The sequence below is a fragment of the Theobroma umbraticum genome, unplaced genomic scaffold (genome assembly GCF_002168275.2).
Source record: "Theobroma umbraticum cultivar Fairchild unplaced genomic scaffold, ASM216827v3 scaffold_130.0, whole genome shotgun sequence".
Lineage (NCBI taxonomy): Eukaryota > Viridiplantae > Streptophyta > Magnoliopsida > Malvales > Malvaceae > Theobroma > Theobroma umbraticum.
In genome coordinates this window covers 7,951,558-7,977,673 of record NW_018397264.1, presented here as the reverse complement: position 1 = coordinate 7,977,673, position 26,116 = coordinate 7,951,558, and the positions used below count along the sequence as shown (strand labels likewise).

Here is a 26,116-nt window from a genome sequence, read left to right as displayed (position 1 = left end):
CCAAGCAATGTTTCTCGCTCTCCATGCTCATAAAAATTTTGAAATCTGGCATAGAAAATGGAGTAGCGGTGAGTCACTGGAATCAAGAGAGGGGCCAGAGTGACAAGAAGGGATTTACATTTGCAGCTGTTCAAGAAGTCTAATATTCTCTACAGCAAAACGTGTCACTTCCGGATTTCTGTCAATCTTTGTCTGAAGCAATTGAATCTCTTCCTTCAAAGCTCGATTTTCCTCTGTGAGATACTCCTCAGTTGATACTAGGCCAGTTGACAGCAATTCAAGATTTTTTATCTTCTCCTCCCGAAACCTAAGCATCATTTTAGCCCGTTGAACATCTTCTTCCCTTTGACAAATCTGAAACAGATGGCTTCACTGTTAAGTAACCGCATATAAACAGCTATTAGTATTTGTAATTCATCAGAATTGATAAATACAATTCTTAGAGACTGTCTGTTATAACGAATTTAGACCTGATTCTCAGAATAAGACGTACCAAGCAGTTCATTTGCTCAATTTCAGCCTCTAATTTCCGGATTGCTATTTCTGCCATCTTTTCTCTCCTTAAGGAACCAGCTAAAGTAGCTTCCATGCGTTTCATCTGCTAGACATTTATTAGCATCGATTAACTACAAAAATGGTCATATCACCCTTAGGAAGTAGGTTCATAAAATGGCCACAAAGGTCACCTTCTTATTGTGAATGTTCTGGGTCCTAGAATCTGCCATTTTCTCTCCTGTGTTTTCATTTTTTCCTGAGTAGTCTTCCATATTTGATTCTTCAAAACTCGGCACACAGCTAGTTGGAGAGTTTGGGAAGTTATGACGCTTCAACAAGGAAGACAGCTGGCCCTGTTTGAGATTATACACTTCAGCTCTACTGTTTTAGAATGTTGAGGAAGAAACAGACTGTGGTTACCCTTTACCTTTAATTGTTGGATTTGCCTCTGCAGTGCATTAACATCACCTGAAGCATCTTCATTCACTTTAGCCTGGAAAAAGGGAAAAGGTGAATGAGAACTCCAATAGGTTGTAACTTCCCTAAACATACATGCATGAACAAGACAAATAGATATGAGAAATTTTGTCTTGTTAAGTTGCAAGCATATGAAGTACATACATCATTCTGAATAAGTTTGGCACGCTGAGCAAACTTCAGTGTGCTTAGAGTTTCATTTGCAGCACTGCAAGAAAAGAAAGAATAAAGTTACAATAGAAAAAGAAGAAGAAGAGGAAAAACAGAAAGAGCCACGAAAAAGAGTTTTATATGTCAACGCAAAGAATTAATTGTAAAACAGACCAAATGGATGGGCTGACATTTGCAATAATTGTTGTTTTCGAGTTTCCACCTAGTGAGTCCTGCATTACAAGTCATCAATATTTGAAACCTTTAAGTGAGGTACCCAAATAATAGAATTATCTTCAATTTAAGAGCTTGCTTTAATTATCTAACCTGAAGCAGAAATGTCAGTCGAGAATCTCTGTAAGGCACATGTCTGTGTTTCCCATGTGCCAGATCCACCAGAGACATTATTACCAGGCTAAAAGAGTGAAAACAGCAAACCAACAAGTAAATTAATTGCAACAAAAACTTCTGGATTCAATTTGAACATAAGAAATGTTAATTGAGAACTACCTTCTTACACTCAATCTACACTTTCATTCAACATATACTTTTATCATTCATGAACAAGATCAAATATTCAAGGTATTTTGGAAACACTCGTTAGCCAACCATTTACATAGCAATAATTTCTGCACATTTTCTGTGCTACAGAAGCTTGACAGCTCCATTGCTGTCTACCTTACATTTAAAGCAACTTGGCAATCAAAAATAGTGTCAAGAAATGCCAACCAGTGAACATCTGAATCAACCCTAAAGGAAACAACATTTTTTATGTTTGCAAACACCACTACTATTCCTCTGATTGTGGCTTCAATCACCAAGAATATCACTTTGCACAATAATTTTTTTGGGATTATTATGTATAAACGCATTCATGAGTATTAATTGCTTTAGATCTGTAAGAGAGGGAGAAATAGAGTGTATAGCTATTAACACAAGCAAGAGGGTTTGGATCTGGCTTGAGATCCATGTCAAAGCTGGTTTGAAACTGCCCTCACTGTTAGCAGAAGAACCACATCAAGTGATACCTTTGCACATTCACCAAAATGACTTAGTACGAAAGAAGAACATAGAAAAGATATCATAGCATTGCGTGGAATATGTGCAACTAACATGCTTGGAAGCTATAATGACTTCAGAGCAACCAGACTGAGTACAAGATCTGAGGTTTAATTACCCAAGAGTTGACAAAGATTTGTTTATGTTTGCTGCTTCTTTCAGACGATCTCCTTCTGCACCGGAGCTCTTCTGCCTAAATTTTCAAGCAAATTATTTTTGCGTTCAAGAAAAGGTAATAAATTGAAAAAGTTGATCCCATAAACATAATTACCTTTCAGAACCAGCTAAATCCACCAAATTTAACCTTGCAAATCTAAAGTGGGTCATAGCATCTTTCTCCCAATGGCTTTCAATGATACAAGTGAAAACACTATGGGATCGGCTGCTCTCGCTGTTCATGTTGGTTGCTGCCATTCTTCTGTTTGCAGCACCCTGCTTGTAGCAAAATGACAACAATCATTTTCAGACTCTCAATACATGAATAGAGAAGAAGCACAAGCATTCACCATATATATTACCTGCAAGAGAAGCTTGAGAACATCATCAACAGTCCGCACATTATATTCCATAAGATTTTCCACATATACACCTTTCTTCAAGTCTTCTCTGAGCTACAGCAGGGAAATCAGCATTATGACCTATTACAGTTTAATGTGTGTGGATTACCGTACATGAATCAAAAGGAAAAGTTTTGAATTACTTGAAGATTAGTTGATGAAGGCTCCAAAAGATCCGTTATTTGCTCATTATATATCTCTAGGAAGGAACATTTGCAACTGAACCTCAACTTCTCATCCTTCCTGCTCTCTTCTTCCTACACATACAAATTTTAATAAAATATTCCCACCCAAACACCAAACAAAAGTATAAACATGAAGTAATTTTAACAGATTGGGGGAGTCACATTCTCACCATTCTAATCCTTGAAAATAAATATTCAAATACACGAGGAGTTATTCCACAATTTTCACTGAGCTGGCCTTCCATCTCATATATTTCACCCATCATAGTATATGTTTTGCCACTGCCGGTCTGCAGGTAAAGAGTTTCAGAATGCTCAACACCTGCCCTACAGGATATTACTATATAAGCAAAAAGCTTAATTAGGAAAACCCCCAGAATAACTTACCTGACCATAAGCAAACATACAGCTATTATACCCAGACAAGCAATTCTCCACCATGGGTAGACCAGCTACTCTGAACAGCTTTTCCTACACCAAGTAGCAAACATCCACATTACTCAACATGCCAATTATCCACCATTCGCCCTTTAAAACAATAAAATGAGATTACTAAATGTAAATTAAAGATGGAACCTGTGATACGGTCTCGCAAGCTACATTATCAAAGGTAAATCTGGTATCAGGATGTCCTAGCCACACTAAAGTTTGTGCACTCTCCTGCTTCAAACACCGACCGTATCCTTCTGAAACCCTCTCTACCGTACTCAGAGGCCGAATTCTTATCAACACCTAAAAGTCAAAATGAATAAACAAATGAAAATAGTAACTCGTTAATTAAACGATAATTTAAACAACAACTAGATGAATGCACAAAAACCTGCACATTGCGATCTCTCCAAAAGGAAGGATCCTCAATGAGCTCGAAATATGGAGCGCCAACCAAGAAAATGGAATTATCCATCATCGAAATCCCTCTCGAAGCCCTAGAATAAGAGCCGGAGCTCACTCCAGCTCTTCCTCCAATAACTTGAGTAACTCTACTGGCAACACAAGCTCCAGCTCCGCCACAGAGCGAAAACCGCGGACCGCTTCTCGCCGGAGTACTCTGAGCGGAGTTCGGCTCTGAATGCAGCTTGCCGTGGCGACCGGTAAGCCTCGGGGTTTTATGAAGTGTTCGAGTAGATTCGGATTTGTCTTTAAAATCGAAATCGTGTTCATCTTGATTCCGCGTTTCTTTCTGGTATTGAGACGGATCGGGAATCGAGTTGAGCGGAGTTCTCGGGGGTGGGAAATGAGCCGAACTCGACGAGTTTTCAAACTCGTTCTCATTTGCATTCTTAGAGACGAATCCGGAGCTGGAAATCGACATTGTCGAACGTGGAAGATCCAATTACAAAAATTAAAAAAGAAAATCTAAACACCTCAAGAATAGGAGCTCATAGCTCTCGATTTAAGTTAATCGATGAGACACAGTGGCGTCAGCGAGCGCATAAACGAAAAGTTCTGGATGACGAATGCTTCAGAAGAGAGATGAAGATTAAGGCCCGCTCGTTTTTCAATTTGAAATGCTAGCATCTTTTTTGCTTATTCACGAAATAGTCCCAAAGTATTTAAAATTTACAAACTGGTTCCCAAACGAAATGGATTTCAAAATTCAACTGTGTTCTGGGAACGGCTCTTGCGGGGCCCAGCCATGGTATAAAGATTGGGATCCGATGTATGAAAAAGAGTCTGGTAACGGGTGGGCTTTGGCTTCAAACATTGTTAATTAGTTAATGGGCCACACATCATATGACAGAGGAAATCAGTAAGAATTTGTTTTTGAATGAAAGCAACATTTGAATTTAATGGTAAAGATATACTTCTTTCATCACTAGACGTTTGTTTCTCTTTTTGCTTTTTTAAAAATAGGAATAAAATTTTTTATATTGCTTTTTAATACGGAAAAAGGTTAAAAAATATTATGAAAAATAAAATTATAATTACAAAAAATGAAGACGAAAAGAGTAGTAGAGTAATAGTACTGGTCAGAATTAGATCACTAAATCTTAAAGAACACACGTGTGACAAAATTCATGATGTACTGAACAGAAGAATGATGGTTACATAGTATAGAATCATGGTCTTCACATACTACTAATTCCATTATTTTCAAGTGATAGAATCATTTGCCAACGGCCGAATGAAAAAGAAAAACCTTTGTAGAGTTAATTTTTAAATTTAAAAGGTGAAATATGCTTGTGCTATCAAATTAATCTTTTGAAGCTATTCATCAACCAAACTTTGGGTTACAAATTTTAGTTTAACCTTGTTTGACATTACGCATTAATCTGTCATTTTGGGTTGCAAGTTCTCCATACAGAACCAAAAACTTTGTGTTCATCAGGCGTGAAATCTCTCAAGCAAGAGTTCCCCTGAATCCATCCACAATTTCGCATCTTGGTAGGCAACGTTTGTGTTTGCTGAAAAGCGATTTTCCGGAAAGAAAAGAAAAAGGGTTAGATTTCAGACAGAAAGTCTAATACCATTCACCGAATGCTGAGTCTGATTGCTAGAATTTGAATGCAGGGGAGTTTCAGGGTCATGACAGATTCCTTTTAATCAATCGCTTTACATTGCAAAATTTCGATAAAAGCATCTAGCTACTCAAATTCTTGACTGTTTTGAACCTATTAGGTTCGAAATTTTCAAGTGGTTTGCCTTCCAAGCACTACACAAAACTTTAGGAAGGAGAAGAAAAGGCTGCAGCATTACAAGATTATGTAAACAAATGCTCCCAGCAGCAAGGCATATGCATGAATATTTGTCCATAAAGCAAGCTTTTTCCCTTCTCCTAGATCTGCAATGCTACCTGCAGCTGAAAACAGGATCTGTTAGTACCCTGGAAATATGTTGTTCACTTTCCTAAACGTTAAAATCTTAATCTACTGTCTCGAATGACGATCATAAGTAATCCTTACCGCACTCTCTCGTAGCATTCATAGAACTAGAGCAGAGGCACATCATCCCTCCAGTCTCAGTATCGTAGCCGCAAGCCCCACCGGATCGAGTGCAGCGCTCGCATCCAGTGTCCGGCACTGAGTAAGACAGTTTGATCCCGTAAACCCAATCCGGAGGTCCAACACCCTTCAAACTATCAGTATTAATGACAGTAGTGTAATGCGTGCAGTCCAAGATGTTCATGCTCATATACTTCACCGTGTCATACCCCGTGAAGCAACACGGAGGAGAACTGTTTGTCAGCGAATGGAAAATCCTGAAAGCATTGCACGCACCGTAAAGCTCATCACAGGAATGACCGGAGAAGTTGAAGCAAAGATTCTTGTAGTGGTTCAGTACCGGGGAGTCGATGGAGCAATTCAGGAGAGCGAAAACCGTGTCTGAAGTTGGCGGGATAATAACAGCTTGGATATCCGTCATGACAAAGTCATGGTGGGGTTGTAGTATCGAGCATGTGGACATGGCCGGATCGTACACCACCATGGTTCTCTTCTCGTAGTCAATAGATTGGACCTTGTAGCGCCCGGAAGTGGTTATAAAGAAGAGGTCGTTGGTGCAGTTCAGCATCTGCCTGTATTGCGGCGCACCGCAACCATCGTCGACTCCAAAAGGGTAGTTTATAGCAATGCTGCCGCAGATGCCGCGGCAAGGGTTGGCAGTAAAGACCACAGGTAGGAATTGGGATATCAACGTTAATGCTACAACCGTAAAGAGGTAGTGTTTTGGCGGATGCTGCATTTTCTTTTTATGCTATCTACATCTAAGAAGAATGTGCAAGACCAAACAGGCAGTAACCAGAGGGAACCTTTGTTGATGAAAGAGTAAAGAAGTAACGAGCCCCAAGCTTCGGAAGCAGAACTTGTTATGTTCCATTCTAGTTCTAGGTATGAAAAGGATCAAGGGCTACACCCGAGATTTACTGCATAAGTCAGGAGAGCTTTTTGACTGTTAGGCTGGAGGTGGGATCCACGAGTTTGAAAAAGGCAATGAACTGCCAGAAGGTGTTGGGTTTCGGATGGTATTTTTGCGTTGCAGCTTGCTTTTTTCCAACCTGATGTGGCCCTAGCTAGGTTCAGTTCTTTACAGTATATGACTGGAGTGGAGCAATGATCTGGCATCCAATTTGAGCTAATATCGAGAAAGCAAATGATCCACCGCCCAGATTACGTGAGAGATATGGGACACTCAGGAGTAAGCTCGACCAGTTGCACATCTTGGAGAAGGGCATCTTGTGCGCTCAGCAAGGCAGCCGAAAGCATTTTGAACGTTATAAATTAAGTATTGTTGTAGTGTATATTTCCATACTCAAATGCGTCTAGTCTAAAGTATTTCAATATTAAAGACAAATTCCTAGTTCAGGCGCTGTTTTCGAACAGGAGCAAATAAACAAGACCTAAAGCTGAACCATGTCCATGTCTATTCTGAAGCATTACATTTTGCTGTTGTAAAATAGAACAAAAACTAAACATAGGAATTAACACCGATGCGTCAGAACTTCTCGAATACAAAACTAAAGATCTGCCAAACCACCGACTTGCGTCTGTTGTCTAACGGTTATTATAAATGCCTTCCAAGCAATAGACCCGAGTTCGACTCCCGGAAAATGCACAACAAAATTTCTTCATTTTCATTTTATATTTGTAATGCCATAATTCATCTAAGAGGACAACTTTATTTAACTGAAAGCAGTCCTTACATGGTATATTTGAAAGACAACAGTGAAAGATGGTAGCTGCAAGCAGAAAACCGGAACTCAAAGGAGTCCTGGATATGTACTATATATATATATATATATATATATATGTATGTTTGCGTCCTGTTGGATATACTTGGAAGTATACCAGTCTCCCCAACCATCAGTTGACACAAGTGAAACGCGGGTAATCCTTCCCGGATGGAAGTTTTTGAGTCTCAAAACCTTGAGGGAACATTTTTTTGGCTTCCTCGTTGGTCACGGAAGGAGAAATCACCACAGGATCACCTGGTTTCCAGTTCGCTGGTGTTGCAACCTTGCACTTCGATGCTTTCTGCAGGGAGTCCAGGGCCCTCACCACTTCATTAATGTTGCGCCCAGTGCATCCGGGATAAAGAAAGCTTAGATTGATCTATACATCATCCGATCAAGTCGTCTTTTGTTAGAACAAAATCAATGATTTTAATCTACATTAGTATTTAGTATACAGTTAATAAGCTATACTATGTAAAAACAACACTTCACTTTGTTATCACGGCCCACGATGTGCATCGATCGAGATGGGAGTTGGTTCCCTGAAGAGCCTTTCTCATCGGGGTCCACCATGCTAAGTTGCTTGACGATCTCCCTGTTGGGATCTGCCACGATTGGCTATGTCACCTTGCAACTAGGCTGCATGTAGCCAACATATAATGCCCACAGAAACGGGTCAACGTGGGTATAAAAGCCATACAAGCCAGTTTGCTCTAGCATACTTCCCTTCACACTTTTAAGTTAGATGAAGCCTACCAGAATGAGAGAAAATGATAGTCCAGCTATTCTTAAAATAGTCATGAAGCTTGAACTTTCCACGGGTGGTTTCAACTTCAAGGTTGGGCACGGTGTCTCCAATGGTGATGCCAGGCATTTTCAGAGATCAGCGAAAAGCAATGACTTCCTGTTCTTGGATTTCTTTCAGTTTCTTGGTGTGGAAAAAGTAGGAGAGATAAGGAGCATTTATAAAAGACCAAGGATTGCTGCATGAAGGTAACGTGGCGTGAGTGTAGGTAGGGCATTCAGTAGGATATCGCTCATTTTCTCCCACGTGTCTTTTCGCTCTTCTGGCTTTCATGTCAGCATGGCTTACTATTTCTGTGTATCTTTATCTAAAGGATTTATAATTTAAGAACTTTTGGACTTGTTTTGTATAGCTACTTATGAATATTAATAAAGAATAATTCTCAAGCACCATCTGTGTGCACTCATAGCTTAGATAGCTATTTTTGATACGCTGCCTATTAAAGGAAGGATTAAAACTTGGTTTAAGATTTGATATTGTATGTATTTTATGTGATAATGTAGAGAGACAAAAAAAAGATCATTTATTTTTTCTCTTGCTCCTTTAGCAAGCAATATGTTATATTTTTAGTTATTATAACACGTTAATATATTATATGATGTTTTAAATAATAATAAAAGGTTATTAACTCAAAATAAAATATAAAAATTTAATTAAAAAAACTTATTTTAAATTTTAAAATAATTTAAATTTTTTAAATACTATATCACAAAAAAAATCATAAAAATATTATAATCGAATTAACATAATTTATAAAATATATGCATGTGACAGGTATGAGGTTCGATGCCCCGCAGCTCCATCGATTTGCATTTTTGGAAAACTTCCTTCTACCATTGAATTATTTCATTTCATTTTCATATGAGGATTTCATAAAACTAAATAGTAGTTATTTCATTTCATTTTCATAAGATGATTTCATATGACTAGATAGTAACTAGACGACGACTTCTTTTTAACTGCAAGAGCCGAGGCAGTGAGCAACGCCAAGTCGTGAATGGTGACGAGGCGTCCGCTTTACCTTACCACCAAAAATGTAAAATTTTCCCGCCTTCTTCTTTCCCGCATCTGGACACCAAATTTTTAGGGTTTTTTATTTTTTTTTGCAAAAGAAGAAACACAGTGGCCGTTCCTCTTTCGAATCTCCGTCGAAGAAAGAAAACCGAAAGAGGCATGGACGTGATTCAGATTGCTCAGCTGTTGAACCAGACGCTTAGCCCCGATGGCAACGTGGTTCGTTCCTCAACCGAAGCTCTTGATCGCCTCTCTTCACTCCCTCACTTCCCTTTCGCTCTCCTCTCCATCACCGCCGGTAAGCCGAATTCGCTCTTCTTCTATTTCTTCCAATCACTATCCCTTCGATTTTGTTCCAAATTATTTTCATATGTATCAAACGTTTCGCATTGGCTTAATTTTCTCTTTTCATTTTTAAATTCCGTAGGAGGTGAAAATCAAGGGCAAAGAGTCGCTGCTTCTACTTATCTAAAAAATTTCGCTAGGCGAAACATTGAGGTCCATGATGGTTCATCTTCGAAAGTCAGCACGGAGTTCAAGGGCCAGCTAATGCGAACTTTGCTTCAAGCGGAACCTTCGGTTCTAAAAGTTTTAGTCGAAGCGGTACCAATTTTTCTGCTATTTCTCTTTCTCATCATCTATTGTATTCCTCACTTTCAATGATACTAATATATGAACGCCTTTGCCTCCGTCTCGGCAGTTTCGAATCATTGTTGTTGCCGAGTTTGTTAAGCAGAATTCTTGGCCGGAACTTGTGCCTGAACTGCGGTCCGCTATTCAAAGTAGCAATTTCATAAGCAATGGCGCAAACTGTGAATGGAGTACCGTCAATGCCCTTACAGTTCTTCATGCCCTTGTTAGACCTTTCCAGGTACTTCTTTTGTTGCTTTCTTTTAAATTCTCCATAATGCAATTATGATTTGATTTTTAAAATTTATCCATCATGTTTTTCTTTTAAATCTCGTTTCGTGCTTCTGTTTCGCTGAAGTAAATGTGGCATAAACATATATTTGGACTTTAAGCAATTTTGTGTCTTTATCTGGCAGTACTTTTTGAATCCTAAAGTTGCTAAGGAGCCAGTACCACCACAGTTGGAACTAATTGCCAAGGAAATTCTTGCACCCTTGATGACAGTGTTTCATCATATTGTTGAAAAGGTTGCTTGTCTTTAAACTTCTCTGTTTTCTTTTTTCTGGCCTCATTATTTCTTGTATCCTTTACAAATCAATTTTTCGGGTCTCCATCATTAATGATTATATGGTTTGTGAGACAGGCTATAGCTACCCACAGTAGAACAGAATTGGAAACAGAGAAGGTCCTTCTCCTCATATGCAAATGCGTATATTTTTCGGTGAGTAATATCTTTTATCCCTCTTATTTATACAAGAGTGGAAGAATCCATTTGTCTATTAAAAGATAAGTTTCATCACTGTGTAGTCAGTAGTTGTATAGAAGACAGAAGCTTACTTACTTGATGAAGAATGTGCATAGCATTTCAAAGTCGTATACCTCTTGGCATTTTATGTAGCTCAATAATTATTACCTGCATTAGCCTGTAAGCCCCAAGACGATGGTAGTTATTGTAAGTGGCTACTTAATTGAAAAGGACCTATGAGTTTCGTTTGCGTGGTTGTTTTGTTTTCCTCTGTCTTCTAGAACCTCTTTTGAACCTTTGACTTAGCTTTATAGGTGAGGTCATATATGCCATCCGCTGTAGCTGCTCTTCTGCCTTCCTTCTCTCGTGGTCTAATTCGAATTCTGGGTTCATTGAGTTTGGATCATGGTGATACTTCAGAAGATGAGTACTTGCTGAGGTTGAAGACTGGAAAGAGGGCTTTGCTAATTTTCTGTTGCTTGACAACCCGCCACCGGAAGTATTCTGATAGGTAATAAACAGGGCTTTGTTGTCTAATTTTGTGATGTTGATATATTCGCAGTCTTCTTTCATGTCATGCCCTTATGTTTTCAGGTTAATGCCAGACATCATAGACTGTGTTCTGAAGATAGTCAATTGTAGCCCAAATGTCAGTGTAAGTTTCATATGTAATTCATCAGTTATTATTTCCCAGACTGTTTGTGCACTATTCTTGTGGCAACACTGATTATCTCATATAAGTTGGATGCTGTAGAGTCCTGCTTCTCCATTGATCCCACTTAATTTACGTATTATTTGTGCTGCTGTATAATTTTGATGCTTTTATGGTTGTCTTAAAACTAAAGGGTGAATTTTCCTTTTGTAGAAGCTTGATTTTCTATCAGAGAGGATTATTTCACTAGCTTTTGATGTGGTTTCACATGTTCTGGAGACAGGCCCTGTAAGTACGCAACAACAGCCTTAAATGTCTTCTTTGTTGCTTCCATTTTTTTTAAAAAAAAAATTTCCTTCTCATAATATTATTCAAAAGAAAAGCTTACTCAATATGTGTCTACCCGTTTCTGTTTTGGAAGTTAACTGTTAGGTGTTCCTAATTTAATGTCCAATAAGTTATTTCTTTAACATAGCTTTTGCCACTGGAAACAGGGTTGGAGATTAGTTTCACCCCATTTTTCATTTTTGTTGGAGTCTGCAATCTTCCCAGCATTGGTGCTGAATGAGAAGGTATGCTTTTTAAAGCAAGGGAAAACATCTTCATCTACTATTTGAAAATTGTTTTTAGAATAGAAGTTGAGTTGATTAATGATTTTGCGGTGTTTGATTTCTTGCAAGTAGGATATATTAGAGTGGGAAGAAGACGCAGAGGAGTACATTCGGAAGAATCTGCCATCTGAACTTGTACGGACATTAATAATCCTTTCTGTCAGTCATCACATCCTTTTTTTTGTCCCCTCATATCGGGTCATAAGCTAGTGAATCATGACCATATCAAATGATATATTCTCCAGTTGATTGGCTTTTATATCAGCACTTTTTATTTGTATCTAGGAAGAAATTTCTGGATGGAGGGAGGATTTATTTACGGCCAGAAAAAGTGCAATAAACTTACTTGGTGTTATTTCAATGTCAAAGGTTGGTGCTAGATAGTCCTTGATAATTGTTTTCAAGATATTTTTATCTTGATAGAATTGCTATTTAATGTTTCATTTGCATACAGGGGCCTCCAATTGGGAGTTCTAATAATGGCTCTTCAGCTTCATCGAAGCGCAAGAAAGGCGAAAAGAATAAGAAAAACAATCAGCATTCTATTGGGGAGTTGTTGGTTCTTCCATGTTTATCAAAATTTCCCATTCCTTCAGATGCTACCGCTTCTGAGCCTAGAATTTTGAAAGAGTGAGTTAATGAACATATCTATCTATCTATCTATCTATCTATCTATCTATTCCCCTTTTCATCTTTCCTCATCAGCAAGAGAAGGGGAAGGATTTGCCATAAATGTTTTATTTTCTGTTGGTTGATTTTTCTTTCTTTTCCTTCTTTTCCTTTGGAAGTTATCATTTTGTTAATTTTCTTCTGCTTTACCCATCCTTTCTGCATCATCACTGTTCTTACTGGGCATTTTAATCTTTCTCATTTTCTAATTGTGTCAATCATGGCAGTTGTTTCGGTGTTCTGATGGCATATGGTGGCCTGCAGGATGTAAGCAAATCTAGCTGTTCTGTTTCATTATTGACAAATCTTACCATTAACCTTTTTTTTGGTAATGAAATTTACCATCAATTCTTGTAATTGATAATTCTACATAACAGTTTCTAAGGGAGCAAAAACCTACATATACAACAACTTTGGTCCTTACTCGGGTGCTACCGTTGTTTTCTGTTTCTGTCTGCCCACCATACTTGGTTGCTGCTGCAAGTTGGGTGCTTGGGGAGCTTGCATCATGTCTGCCTGAAGTGAGACAATTTCTTACTAGTTCCATCTCTTCTTCTACTTTATCCAGACCAAAGCTTTTTGTTAGTTTAACCATTCGATTCCCATCACCAATTTGCTTACCCTATTATGTTGATTTTCCTCGTGCTTGGCTATTTACAAAATGCAATGACTAAATAAATCTTACTTTCTGAGATTGTACTGTTTTCAGGAGATAAGTGCAGACATCTATTCTTCATTGCTTAAGGCATTGGCAATGCCTGATAAAGAGGATACTTCTTGTTACCCTGTGCGAGTAGCTGCTGCAGGGGCAATTGCTGGGCTTCTTGATGTAGGTTTCTTAGTCAATCCTTAGTGCTGCAATGCATTTTAATGTGGTGTTGATGTCTCACCTGTCTTTTTCAGAATGAGTATCTGCCACCTGAGTGGTTACCTCTTCTTCAAGTTGTAATTAGTAGGATTGGAAATGAAGATGAAGAAAACATCATTTTATTTCAGCTTCTCAATTCTGTGGTGGAGGCAGGAAATGAAAATATAGTAGTTCATATTCCTCATATTATCTCATCATTGGTCGATGCCATCTCAAAGTCCATACATCCTAGCATGGAGCCATGGCCTCATGTAAGTATGAATTCCTGCAGCTAGGCTGGTACATTTTACTCCTTTGTTTTGTTTTGTTTTTTTTAATTTTAATTCTGCAAGTTGTGCATTTGCATTTAAGATTTAAAGAAGCAGAGTTCCTACCTAACATTTGGGTTTCTGCCAAGAAGTTAAAAGCCAAAAGTGTTTGCTTTAATTTTGGAGCTTTGAATACATTTATTACTGGCAGATTGTGTTTGAAAATGGAATGCATATTGTCATTGGGCATCAGTGACTTGGTTGATTAACTGAAGTGCATTTATGGTAGGTGGTTGTCCGTGGCTTTGAAGCATTAGCAGTGATGGCTCAATCTTGGGAAAACTTCATGCTTGAAGAGGTTGAACAAAATGTCTCAAGGGAAAAGCAGGCATCTGGTCAAGCTGCCATTGGTAGAGCTTTATCAGCTCTTCTGCAACGGGCTTGGTTCACAGTTTCATTGGTCAGTTTTCTCCTCATTGCAAGATTTGATTTTTTTGAGCATTGCTTGTATACGAGAAGACTTTGAATTTTGCTCAAGTTTTTGGTACTTAAGCATATGATATCTCTAAATGGTTTACAGGAAATATATGTTTTGCTAATAATGACGAAATTTTGTGTGGAACGCATATAAAATTTCCAAATTTATCAGAAGAATAGAAAAGATCTTGGTTTATGTCATCTTTCTGCTGCAGAAACATTTTCATTTCTTTTAACTCAGACTACTATCTAGGTTATGTTTCTGGTGCAAACACCATGACAATGTTTTAATTTGGCATTGACTTAAAAACATTTTCTTCCTTTGCTTCAAACTTGAAAATATATGCATTGCTCTGCTTTATGCTTTTATCCTTAAATTATTGCATTGATCAGGAAGCTGAGGCATCTCACCCTCCATCATGCATAGATCATTCATCGACATTGCTGCAGTCCATTATACTCTCTGTTACTGGAAGCCATGTAATTGTAGATCTTAAACTATCAGAATTGCTACTAGTTTGGGCTGACTTGATATCAGACTGGCATGCTTGGGAAGAATCAGAAGATATGTCTGTCTTTGACTGCATCAAGGAAGTTGTTAGTTTGCACAGTAAGTATGGACTAGAGAATTTTACTGTTAGACAGATGCCACCTGCTCCTGCTCCACCTGTGCCACAAAGATCCATCATTGAAGCAATAAGTTCATTTGTCAGTGCGGCCATTTTACAATACCCGGCTGCAACATGGAGAGCTTGCTCATGTGTTCACATATTATTACACGTCCCAAATTATTCATATGAAACAGAAGGTGTGAAGCAATCACTAGCAGTTGTCTTCAGTCAGGCAGCATTTTCTCGTTTCAGAGGAGTAAGAAGCAAGCCATGTTCACCATGGAAGCCTCTCTTGCTTGCTATCGCATCATGCTATTTATATTATCCTGATACTGTGGAGGCAATATTGGAGAGGGAGGGAGATGGAGGCTTTGCAATGTGGGCATCTGCACTGGCTTTGCACTCTTCTGAACTTGGTCTGTCAGCAAAGTCAGAGATAAAGTTGATGGGTAAGTACCTACTTTATGGCTCTTGTAGAACTTGGATAAATGCAGAGTTTGTTTATATTTATATGTGAATATGATCTATATAGTTGTTTATCAGCCTTTTTGTTGCTTAACTCTAATGTGATGGAGAAGTGGTATGTCTAACATTTGATTATGTCATTAGAAAAATATTTGTTGCCCTCAACCAACACCTCCTCCTCCCTACTAAAATCTTTTCCCACCACTCTTCCTTTTTCTCCCAGTAAAATAACTGACAGCACAACTATGGTTTTTTATTCTCAGTGATGACACTGGCAAAGATGATAGAGAGGTTGTTGGGAGTAGGTAATCCAAGTGATGGCTTGTTGCGAGATTGCTTTAATTCACTGATTGAGACATCTGTACAATTGAAAGAACTGGATGAAGAAATGGAAGATGAACAAAATGATGGAGAATCTGAAGACGATGGTAACGATGATGATGATGAAGAAATCCAAGACGATGATGAGGTCCAACTCTTGAGATATGTAGATCTTGTTTAGTTTGTACAATGATTCTGTTTATCACAATCTAGTTGATGACGGGAAGATAAAATGGCATATAGAGCTGGAATGTTAAGACTTTTAAAGGAATTCAGCTTTCTGCCTTTGAACTATGGTTGTTTTTTGGGAGGACTGGACTATTTGGCCTTCAAATAAATTGTTGTCTTCTTCTTCCATTGATACATTGTTCTGAAAACAATAATATGTTTTCATTTCTTGGATCAGGAATCTGAGAGTGAACTTGAAGAAACTGAGGAACAGTTTCTGGAAAGGTATGCACAAGCAGCTTCTGCCTTGGAGAATGATATCGTTGAAGAAGGGGATTTGGAAGATCAAGACCTTGAGATTGAGTTGGGTAAGCCTGGGGATGAACTGTTCTCTATGAAATGCTTACTTACATTTCGGTAATCATTCTTGTACAAAGTCATTTGCAGTCTACTAATGACAGGAATGGATATAGTATTTTGTTTTCTCATAACTAATCCACAGATTCAATGTTGGCTAATTTGCTTAGATTTTTTGAGCAGACATCTTGTTGGACTATGAATATATTTGTTGTTATGATGGTGTCGTGACAGGTACCTTGGAAGAAGTTGATGAACGGGGAATCATCTTATCATTGATAGGGAGATACCAGCATGCTCTTATTCAAGGACAAGCTTTATCATCCCAGCTTGTTTCAAATTTCATTAATGCCTTCCCCGACTCTAGTTCCTTCTTCCAGCAATCCATGTAAATGCTTGTACAGGGAAGAAGGTGGAGAAATTCGTAATTTAAATAATTTTTTAACCTTGATTGGTAATATTTTATTATTATTATTACTACTTTTGGATGTGCAAGAGTTTGAGGTGTTGTCGGAAGGAAGTTGCTCTGCATTTGCATGTAAAGGAAAAAAAGTTAGTGTCTTAATATGTAAGGTTGCGGAGAATTGAATCAATTTGAATGTTGTGAGAAGTAAATTTGGTGTCAGAAATTGCAAAATTTTCATGTCTAAGTTTTCTAGGTTTGGCTTCTTAATTTGAAATCTTAATACTACCTCTAATGTTAAAAAAAAAAAAAGGTTGCTATGTGAATTTCTTTTTATAAATTTTATAAAGCTCATTTTCCGTTTCTCTTTTCCGGCAGTTCAAGCCAAAATGTTTCATTTATTTGTATACTTTTTCATTGCCCTTTTTAGGATTCTCCCAAATGCTCTTTTTTTTTCGATTTTTAATATTTTTATTTTTATAATATTTTATGTGAAAAGGTATTGAGTATTTATGTTATAATTTTTAGAAAAGTTTTAATATAAAAATGTGTTAAAAACAAAAAAATATTTCTTTTACAAACAGACTATCCTTTTATTCCTCGGAACTCATAGAGCGTTGACTTCAGAAAGAAAGAAGCGGTGTAGGTTTTCTTTCTTTTTCCTCTAAATCAATCTGATAGATTGACCAACAAACCAACTCTTTTCCTGAAGAAATCTGAAGTTGCCATTTTGGCCAAAAGTCGGTGAACGCATGATCATTTTTGTTATGTGCATGCAACGTGTTCGTCCATTTGTCTCCAAGGAACTCTTTCTTCTCTATTCTCTATTCTCTATTCTCTATTCTCTATTCTACTAGCTGTACTTGAACCAGTAGTATCTTATTTGATGGAAACTATGATAAAGGAGTTGAAGGAAGCTCTCCGTTTTGTTTTGTCCGTTGAATTTTGGAGAATGGGAGTGTTTTGGACCGTCTCGCTCTTGGCCTCCTACTTGCAGTTATACATCAACCGGCTCTTTTCTTGTAAAGCTCAATCCTACCCACGATGCCATCCTCCAATCTCTCCGTCTCTGAGGCCTGTTTGCGTCGTTACTGGCGTAAGTCATCTTTACCTTCATCACATATTCTCACCCTGCCCTGGATTATTCTTTCATTGTGTCATTGCTGCAGGCTACATCCGGACTGGGAGCTGCGGCTGCACACGCTCTTTCACGGGAAGGTTTCTACGTTGTGCTTGGTATTCTGCTCACAACTTGTATCATTATTTGTTGCCTCTATTCTGAGTTTTGCTTCTTGTCATTGCTAATTAACTACCCAATGACTGTTCTTTCAGTTTCACTGCTAACACTTATGTTTTTTTCTGCAGTTGGACGATCATCCCATTCCTTGTCAAAGGTAAATACATACATGCAATAAGTTTATTGTTGTATGTGGCCCCTCATTTTATATTTTACGATTTTTAATTCTGGTTGTTTATAGGCTATGACAGACATAAAAACCCAGAATGAGGATGCCCGTGTCAAAGCTTTTCAGGTTGACCTGTCATCATTCCAATCAATTTTGGAGTTTAAAGGCTCACTTCAGCAGTGGCTTCTGGATTGCAAAATGCATTCTTCTGTCCAGCTCTTGATCAATAATGCTGGGATACTGGCAACATCATCACGATTCACACCTGAAGGCTATGATCAGTAATTACTTGCTCTATCTTTCATGCTAAATACCGGTACAAGTTTATAATATTCTTTTCCAGTTGGACTATGTATGTACCATATCTGCCAAGTTGCAAAAGGTTCAACATGCTGCAGTTCTTTGAGTAAAATTTGAACTTAACCTAAAACTTCTTACTACTTTTTATTGCAGACTAACATCAATTTGCTGTCGGTTTTGCATAATCTATGTAATTTTTCATACTTTCCGGTTTTCTGTTATGGAAAGGAGACCCCATAAAATGTGCAATTGATTGTTCAATTCGTTTTCCTGTCCTTTGCATTGTTTTGCTTCTTGTCACGTTGTCCCTTGCTATCCTCACATAAAAAACATCAACTTCCTTCTTACAAGTTCACTCGTGTATCTCAGGATGTTGGGTACAAATTACATAGGGGCATTCTGTCTGACCAAATTTCTACTACCTCTTCTTAAAAGAAGTCCTGTTCCTTCTCGGATAGTAAATGTCACATCCTTTACACATCGAAATGGTGAGTATCTTTCTAGATGTTGTGTATGAAAGATTCTTCCGGCAGAAATAGAAAAAAAAAAAAAAAAGAACCTGAGCATCTCTTTCCTGAAATTTTTGTTGCAAAATTGTTTATGTTAATAGCTTACTTGCTTGACATTATTTGTCAGTATGAACAACAGGTGATGATATTGCACTGGTAAAAACTCAACATATTTCCTCCAGATGGTGCCCTTTTTCTTTTTTTTATTTTTTTCATTTTCCCCCACTAATAATACAGTCTGCACCATTAGAATTTAGCAACAATTTCCGTTAAGTTTGGAAGATTGTGATTGCACCATACCATGAAATCCTTAAGAGATATTTGCCACAAATAACTGCCTTAGAGCGCTTTGCTTCAGTTTTTGATGTACAGGTTGACAAGGAATCTGTTTCTGGGACACGTTTCTTGAGATCAGAACAATATCCATTTGTTCGTATCTATGAGTATTCAAAATGTAAGTCATGCATCATGGATTATAATTGCAATTGACTTTTAATCTCCATTCTATAAATGACATTTCATTTTGTTTCAACAGTATACCTGCTTCTCTTCTCATATGAGCTCCACCAACAACTTGGCTTGACGGATAAATCTTGTCATGTCTCTGTTACGTATGTTTTAAGCAAGTTTTGTTACACTATTTATCTCTTTTCATTTCTTTTTTGATGGATTTCATAGCTCCTTCAGTTATATAACAGCATATTTATTATGCTTCATAAAAGACATTTCTATTAGCATGTCTCTGCTTCACTTTATGTAATATAATCTGGTTTGATTTGCTTTTGAAGTGCTGCCGATCCTGGAGTAGTAAAGACCAACATCATGAGGGAAGTCCCTTCTTGTCTTTCTCATTTGGCATTTGAAGTTTTGAAGCTTTTGGGCCTTCTGCAGTCACCTGAGAATGGCGTCAGTTCTATTCTTGATGCAGCCCTTGCTCCACCAGTAAGTTTTATAAGATAACAGATGACTATCGTTTCTTCTCACCCAAGTCATAAGCATCAACTAGTCATTCACAAAGGATGAATTACTTATATTATTAACCCCATGCTGAAGTTTGCAACTCAGTTCAAGTAACAAACCTTCCTTCTTGTGTGATAAAATAAAGCGCTATTTCTTGAGAAAAAATTTCAATAACATCTGATAAGTTAGTGAACATATTGATTTTTAACTGATTAGCTCCTTGTTTATTTCAGGAAGCTTCTGGGGTATACTTTTTTGGTGGAAAAGGTAGGACCTTGAACTCTTCAGCGCTTTCACACAATATCAAGCTTGCGAAAGAACTTTGGACTACGTCTTATAATCTCTTTCTAGAAGCAAGCCTTGCTTCCAAAGAAACATCAAGCTTCATGTCGGATAATTTGTCATGAAACGGAGGAGGTGAAGAAGATGACAAGGAAATGTGAAGATGGGTTCAAGAAAAAGTCTTCTCGCTCATCTCTTTCAACTGATAATAACCAGAAAATGTTGTGGCTCAATAACATGGCGAATGCTAATGTTCTTGGTTGTATATTTTTTAAATGTACAAATTACATAAACAGTAAAGTACCAAATCATGGAGATATACTCAATAATTGTATACATTAATGAAGTTAATCCCAACCAAGTTTTATTAGTAAAAGAATTGTCATCAATTCGTTTGCTCATGACTTTTAACAGAATTGAGTTGTTTTGCCATAATTCAATGGAGGAGCTAAGTTAATCGTCTTTACCCTCTGGTAGCATGTATTCATATGAAATTTGTGATGGCCATGATATCAGGCAAGTACTGGCAGCATGACCCGATTGAGCTCTTTTGATACGTAATGATTTTGCAAGGAATCCGATTCAACTATAAATAAGTTGAAAACCAAGCTCTCTCCCCACATTCCTGTCATCAAACTGAGCAAACAGAGCAAATGTCATCCCGCAATTCAGCTTTCCTGCTTCCTCTCATGGCCATGGCTTGGCTTTGGCATCTGTCCAACCCCTCATCCGCTATCACCAACAATTTCCTTAATGGGATGTGCGATGAAACACTAAACCCAGGCTTCTGCAAAACTACTCTCGGAAAACAGTCGAGAATCAAAAAAGCAAACGTGCAGGAACTCGCTGTCATTTCCATACTCTTAGCAACCGCACAAGCAAGATTGAACGAGCACCTTGTGAAGGAGCTTTTCAATAATGAAAAAGATGAAGTGTCAAAGAGTCACCTTTCGGATTGCCTCAGTGACTATAATGTAACTCTGGGCAAATTAAAGATTGCTTATAGGTTATCCGACAAGATGGACTATAAGGGGATGCAGAAACAGGTGAACGATGCACTGAAGATGTCGAAGAAATGTGAGTATAGGTTCACGAAAGAGCCACCTCGTCCATCTCCTCTGACAGATTACAACAACAAAATGGTCTGGCTCAATGACATTGCACGTGTTATTTTGAATTATCTTAATGATTGATGTACCAGAAAAAGAAGAAGCTTTATAAGTAAATAATTGGGCACTGGACAAGGAATCGAATTAAGTTACAGTTTTCCTCCCCTCACTGTTACCAAATTTGCCACCTCCATCACCAAGACACTCAGGCAAGCTTGCTTAGTCAATAACAAATTGCACAACTTCTTTAATTCAAACTTAGCAAGCCGTAGTTTCGTTTGCTATCTGATTTTCCATGAACGGTAAGAAGTGAGTTTGCTGGAAACAGCTTGTCGCAAACACCCTATTTTCTTAAGGAAAAAACAACAAGAAGAAAACCTTCGTTAACTGTCAATTCAGCGCGTTTTTCGGGTAATATTTCAACCTCCAAACCGAGTTGGATTCTCGGCAGTGGTATACAAGCCTGTGTGATTTCCCTTATTGGATGAAAGTATGTAAGAATGGTCGAGTTGAATGTTTACAATGGCTATCAAAAAGGGGAAAGAAGAAGCCTAGACATGAAGGTATAGAGGATGACACAAACGGAACGCCTAATCACATTCCTAGAGATGATGTCCGAGAGACTACCTTCGGACTGATTTCCATGGCTTCTGATGTCTCAGCTACAAACGAGATTAGTTCTTCAGAAATTGTTAAAAGTGTACTTGAGGAAAAACTTGGAAACCTGAAGGTGTCTTGAGGCTTTTCCGATATGCTTTTGGGATCTTCCCAGGGTTGGTTGATTGTAGTAAAACCCATATCTCAAGATGCAGATTACCATCTGTTGAATCCTTAATATTTCTCTTGGAGCCAAGGTACCTCTCCCTAGAACATCGCATATATATAAATATATATATGTACACCACAATCAAATTTGTGCTTTCGGGATCTCCTTTGGAGCAGACATCTATCTATATGCTGGTGGGTAATTTTACCACAGATTTCTGCATTGGATTTTGATGTTTTGTTCAGGGAAGGCATGCTTTTTAATGGATATTTCTACCTTCCGACTCAAGATGATAACATTCACGTCATTGATACTGCATGTGCTTCTTTGAAAATCAAGAGAAATGTTCTATACTGCCACGATAGATGAGGTTTAAGACACGACCCATGTCAAAAGAGGATCTTTGAGCGTGGTAATTGGTTGATTACAGGAGGAAGCTTTTGCTTGTAATGTTAGTCGATGTTTCAGGAATTCAGAGAATGTTTATCCGGAAAACTGTGACTTTAAAGTGTAGAGGTTAGACTGTGAGCAGATGGCATGGATAAAATTTGAAGACTTGGTGGAAAATTTTCAACCAAGGAACTAGGAATTGGCTTGGCCAATTGCAGCAACTTCAACTAATGAAATATGGACAAGGACCTCCATTTTCTAATCAGTTGGCATCTAATAAACTCTCCTCTAGCGGAGCTTCTGATTCCAGTAAAAGCTGACACCTTTTCTACCATGCAAAACCAGATTGTGTAAATTTTTAAAAAAATTAAGTTATTATTTTACCCGTTCTCTCTCTGAAAAATAGCAACAACAATAAATTAAAAGAAAAAAATTTTCCTTCGAATTCCCAACCATGAATTCACTTGTTGATCTCTCTGTTTGTTTTAGTTTCTAAGTTTGAACCAGCTAAGGCACCCCAATTGTATATCCGTCTTCATTGTAAGTTTATTCTTTTCCTGTCATCCCATCTTAAATCAATAACATACATTGGTTTCATTAGAAAGTTTAGATTTTTTCTTTTTTTTTTTTCTCTTTATGGTTCAAGTTTAAATCTTGTTCTGCTCAATTTATTTATTTGAATAAGCTAAAATTTTTATTTTTCCAAAGAAGCAGGATGAGAAGCTGCTGCAAAGAATACAACCTGCAGTTTTACAGGGAATATAATCTCTCAATTCAATGTTATTGATTTTTGTTAGTATTTAATTGTTCAATGGGAAATGTCCACGTGCGAGCCTGTAAACTCATTTCCCGATAATTTTCTTAGAAATCTGAACTGATGGTTCAAAAAGGTTCATCCTTTATGTAAATAAATGGCTTTAGATCGACTAAAATGGTGAACTTTGGGAGAATTCCATGGATAAGTTGTTGTTTCTGATCAGGACTTGAGAATTCAATCAACTTATGGGGAAAGATTGTTTCTTGTTTGCTTAGATCGACTAAAAAGGTTGTAGTTTATATTGATTGGATTCCTGACTAAGTTTCTTGTTTGCTTGATTTGTTAGTACCAAACCAACACGAGGCTGTCTTTCTCCAAGCTTTTCAGTTGGCTCTTTGCTAAGAAAGGGATGCGAATTCTTATGGTTGGTCTTGATGCTGGTGGTAAAACTACCATCTTGTACAAGCTCAAGTTGGGTGAAATTATTACTACCATCCCTACCATAGGTGTCTTTTCTTTCTTTTTCCACTGAAATTATATGCCCTACACAAGCTTTTAGTGTTGCCCATGACACAGATATGATCTTATCTTTTATCTATTGTCGCAGGTTTTAATGTGGAGACCGTGGAATATAAGAACATTAGCTTCACTGTCTGGGATGTTGGTGGTCAGGACAAGTTATGCTATAACATATTTAGTAAGATTAACCTATCTTTTATGTTGGTTTATTAGTATGGCTTGTTATTGGCATGGAATCTGCTCAGTTGTACTTCAAACGTGATATGAACAAGAACGCAAGAAACCCACCTGAACAAGCCTCTCATTTGCCCATGTGGATTCATGGTTTTGTTGTTTGCAAATGATGTTCACATCAATGATCCATTTCCATTCTCCATTATGTGAATCCTGACCCATGCATGGTTTGCTCATATGGGGTGAGTTACGTGGGTCTTGTTTCGATTGTAGCTAGTCCTGGGAAACCTTGATACCCTTTCATTTGTTGTTCGTTTTAATGGAAGCTGATCTCACTTTCTTATTTTTCAATTGTCTCTGTTTTTTATGTTGTAATTGGAAATAGTGTATAGCAACAAGCTGTTTCCATGCATCAGTTTCTTTTCTTCTTTTGGGATCCTGACTAGGTTTTCCTAAATAAAGAAAAAAGCTTCCAACATTAAATGAAAAACTTGTTTGGATTAATATGTGGAGACACCATTTCCAAAATACACCAGGGCTTATCAAAATTTTAAAGACTACATCGCCTTCAATATTCTTTTTTCCATACGATTCCGAGTTACTCAAAACTTTGAGACAAATTCAAGAGAGCATGGCATTACCTTTTTTCACATCTAAGAGGCCCTCCCATGATGTTCAAAACAAATGTTGAGTTTCCAGGATCAGATTCCTCTGAATTTGAGGAAGCAAAAAAAATTCAAACTAATGCTTCCTCTATACCAGAACATCACACTTCCTTTATAGATAACCTCTCTGATGGAAGGACAGCCAAGAAAGAGAGAGATAGACTAGGCAGTACAGAAAAACAATATAAATGAGCAGATCAAGAGCTGAAAGTAGCCAACTAAACTATTGACTCCCTACAACCGTACATTATGACATTTTATAGTTTCTCTCAGAGTGACATGCAAAAGACATTCCATTCCAACTATAAATTTTCCAATAGGACTATAGATGTTAGTCCAAAGCCTCTATACAACCCACGAAATCCTTCAGCTTTTATCACTTTACGTGCAACATCAAAAGGGTCATTGTAAAATGTTGCTCCAGGCAGCCCTTGCACCATAAGTCTCTGGCATATCTGAGAACGCAACAAATGATCTAGTAAGGAAGCCGCGAAATGCTAAGGCCTAAGAGAGAGTTTCCTTTCTCAGCTCTATATCTCTGTTTATTTTCTCCTCTTCAGATTTCCATTGTCATTTGATGTTCAGTTAAATTAATAATTCCAAATGTTGCGAGATATAAAAAAGAGTCAAATCACCTACCACGTCCAATGGCACAAAGTAGAGGGAAGAGATTAAGCTTGAGAACATGGCTGCCACTCCATTTGCAAGACCAATACGTGTTGCTTCAGCCATATCCAGCCCTTCCGTATATTTCAACATCAAATCTTTCGACATTTCAAGAGATGTCAAAGCCAGGCAATGATCCAATCGCGGAGGTTCCAAAACCTGGGAAAATGCCAGGGATACCATCATTTCTCAAGATATGTTTAAAGACAAGCATTCCAGGCATATGAGCGAACCGAGAATCAGCCACTTGCATTCTAGTCTTGACGACAGCGGTTGGATGTATCAACGCTTGCTGTGCAGTAAAAAGAATAGCCCCTATAACGTGAAACCTTGTCTTGTCCAACCTGAATTTAAGCGTACAACTCATAAGCATAAATACCCAGAATCGAACCATTTAAGCTAGTTTCGTTCTGAGAAGATTAGTTGAAAGTATTTTACCTAGCCCAGTTGATCTCTGTATCAGCAAGGGATAGCTCCGGAGCAGTGATTACCTCAGTTTCAGTTGGCGTTGGGAGAAGGAAATGATGGAAGAGTTTAGACAGTTCCGGTAGTCTTCAAGGCGGCGGAAGCCTATATTTTAAACTGCTGTCGGCTTGGAGACTGTACGTCTTTCCCTCGTTTTCGGGAGAAAACACCGGCACTTTCCAGGAAACTTTTTTTTTTAATTTATTCTTTCTGGCCTTTCTATATTTTCTCCAAATTATGAGAAAACCCCGCCTACATTCTTTCCATTCGCCTTCTACCCTTACATTGATATTGGATTTGGGTTGAAATTTACAATTACATGGGCCTCGAAGTAGGGCGGCCCATACATACGGCTCAATCCGTGTAACCGCCACAGCTGTCCTCCCCATGTCTTCGGCTCCACATCGTTCCTACTGCTTTTTATGGGCCTGGCGGCCCAACATGTTGTAAGGCATTTTCTTTCTTCCCCATCTTTTTTCCAAATCAAATCAAAATCCGAGGGTTTGGCGTCG

The 26,116-nt window shown here is 38.0% G+C and overlaps 6 protein-coding genes and 1 pseudogene across 8 annotated transcripts; 3 read left to right on the top strand and 4 right to left on the bottom strand.

Moving 5' to 3' along the window:
* Positions 1-114: 114 nt before the first annotated feature.
* POK1 (phragmoplast orienting kinesin 1) lies at positions 115-4,235 on the bottom strand. The gene is made up of 14 exons (XM_089784539.1): positions 3,744-4,235; positions 3,500-3,655; positions 3,311-3,394; positions 3,094-3,213; positions 2,882-2,995; positions 2,700-2,792; positions 2,453-2,613; positions 1,450-1,537; positions 1,297-1,355; positions 1,117-1,180; positions 923-988; positions 687-848; positions 494-598; positions 115-354 (listed from the first exon to the last, which is right to left on the bottom strand). The coding sequence occupies exons 1-14, from the start codon at positions 4,233-4,235 to the stop codon at positions 115-117; spliced, it is 2,004 nt and encodes a 667-aa protein (XP_089640665.1).
* Positions 4,236-5,414: 1,179 nt separating this feature from the next.
* LOC110421784 (wall-associated receptor kinase carboxy-terminal protein) lies at positions 5,415-6,714 on the bottom strand. 2 transcript variants are annotated; one of them, XM_021435460.1, is made up of 2 exons: positions 5,827-6,714; positions 5,415-5,723 (listed from the first exon to the last, which is right to left on the bottom strand). In XM_021435460.1, the coding sequence occupies exons 1-2, from the start codon at positions 6,602-6,604 to the stop codon at positions 5,617-5,619; spliced, it is 885 nt and encodes a 294-aa protein (XP_021291135.1). In that variant the 5' UTR covers positions 6,605-6,714; the 3' UTR covers positions 5,415-5,616. The 2 variants fall into 2 exon arrangements, with proteins under 2 accessions (XP_021291135.1, XP_021291136.1); XM_021435461.1 differs by having other exon boundaries at positions 5,415-5,717.
* A 1,008-nt stretch (positions 6,715-7,722) lies between these two features.
* On the bottom strand, positions 7,723-8,466 carry PER1 (1-cysteine peroxiredoxin 1). The gene is given in 3 exon segments (XM_021435462.1): positions 7,723-7,971; positions 8,085-8,307; positions 8,309-8,466. Coding segments are annotated over 3 exon segments (630 nt in total).
* An 882-nt stretch (positions 8,467-9,348) lies between these two features.
* LOC110421782 (ARM repeat superfamily protein) lies at positions 9,349-16,862 on the top strand. The gene is made up of 21 exons (XM_021435458.2): positions 9,349-9,709; positions 9,839-10,014; positions 10,112-10,282; positions 10,458-10,568; positions 10,685-10,762; positions 11,101-11,297; positions 11,381-11,441; positions 11,652-11,726; positions 11,933-12,010; positions 12,122-12,184; positions 12,335-12,418; positions 12,504-12,679; positions 12,946-12,985; positions 13,096-13,239; positions 13,428-13,547; positions 13,622-13,837; positions 14,124-14,294; positions 14,705-15,371; positions 15,651-15,856; positions 16,115-16,244; positions 16,468-16,862. The coding sequence occupies exons 1-21, from the start codon at positions 9,571-9,573 to the stop codon at positions 16,623-16,625; spliced, it is 3,261 nt and encodes a 1,086-aa protein (XP_021291133.1). The 5' UTR covers positions 9,349-9,570; the 3' UTR covers positions 16,626-16,862.
* Positions 16,863-17,009: 147 nt separating this feature from the next.
* LOC110421783 (uncharacterized) lies at positions 17,010-20,499 on the top strand. Its single transcript, XM_021435459.2, has 9 exons — positions 17,010-17,732; positions 17,806-17,872; positions 18,002-18,030; positions 18,115-18,323; positions 18,712-18,830; positions 19,210-19,305; positions 19,387-19,462; positions 19,640-19,793; positions 20,045-20,499. The coding sequence occupies exons 1-9, from the start codon at positions 17,523-17,525 to the stop codon at positions 20,216-20,218; spliced, it is 1,134 nt and encodes a 377-aa protein (XP_021291134.1). The 5' UTR covers positions 17,010-17,522; the 3' UTR covers positions 20,219-20,499.
* Positions 20,500-20,746: 247 nt separating this feature from the next.
* Positions 20,747-21,286, top strand: LOC110421566 (pectinesterase inhibitor 1-like). The gene has a single exon (XM_021435175.1). The coding sequence runs from the start codon at positions 20,747-20,749 to the stop codon at positions 21,284-21,286; it is 540 nt and encodes a 179-aa protein (XP_021290850.1).
* A 3,275-nt stretch (positions 21,287-24,561) lies between these two features.
* Positions 24,562-25,993, bottom strand: LOC110421565 (uncharacterized; annotated as a pseudogene). Its single transcript, XR_016351598.1, has 4 exons — positions 25,956-25,993; positions 25,578-25,691; positions 25,113-25,483; positions 24,562-24,928 (listed from the first exon to the last, which is right to left on the bottom strand). The product of XR_016351598.1 is annotated as an uncharacterized LOC110421565 (transcript).
* Positions 25,994-26,116: the final 123 nt, after the last annotated feature.

Excerpts from the sequence above, each read along its gene's own strand:
- LOC110421783 (XM_021435459.2), top strand. The coding sequence starts at position 17,523 with ATGGAAACTATGATAAAGGAGTTGAAGGAAGCTCTCCGTTTTGTTTTG. Across the intron at positions 18,831-19,209 it reads ATCCTTTACACATCGAAATG|TTTTTGATGTACAGGTTGAC; the intron begins GTGAGTATCTTT and ends GCTTTGCTTCAG. Across the intron at positions 19,306-19,386 it reads TATCTATGAGTATTCAAAAT|TATACCTGCTTCTCTTCTCA; the intron begins GTAAGTCATGCA and ends TTGTTTCAACAG.
- LOC110421782 (XM_021435458.2), top strand. The coding sequence starts at position 9,571 with ATGGACGTGATTCAGATTGCTCAGCTGTTGAACCAGACGCTTAGCCCC. Across the intron at positions 11,727-11,932 it reads ATGTTCTGGAGACAGGCCCT|GGTTGGAGATTAGTTTCACC; the intron begins GTAAGTACGCAA and ends CACTGGAAACAG. Across the intron at positions 15,372-15,650 it reads GTCAGAGATAAAGTTGATGG|TGATGACACTGGCAAAGATG; the intron begins GTAAGTACCTAC and ends TTTTATTCTCAG.
- LOC110421566 (XM_021435175.1), top strand. The coding sequence starts at position 20,747 with ATGTCATCCCGCAATTCAGCTTTCCTGCTTCCTCTCATGGCCATGGCT.
- POK1 (XM_089784539.1), bottom strand. The coding sequence starts at position 4,235 with ATGTCGATTTCCAGCTCCGGATTCGTCTCTAAGAATGCAAATGAGAAC. Across the intron at positions 1,356-1,449 it reads GACTGACATTTCTGCTTCAG|GACTCACTAGGTGGAAACTC; the intron begins GTTAGATAATTA and ends CTTGTAATGCAG. Across the intron at positions 849-922 it reads GGCAAATCCAACAATTAAAG|GGCCAGCTGTCTTCCTTGTT; the intron begins GTAAAGGGTAAC and ends AATCTCAAACAG.
- LOC110421784 (XM_021435460.1), bottom strand. The coding sequence starts at position 6,604 with ATGCAGCATCCGCCAAAACACTACCTCTTTACGGTTGTAGCATTAACG. Across the intron at positions 5,724-5,826 it reads GAATGCTACGAGAGAGTGCG|CTGCAGGTAGCATTGCAGAT; the intron begins GTAAGGATTACT and ends TCCTGTTTTCAG.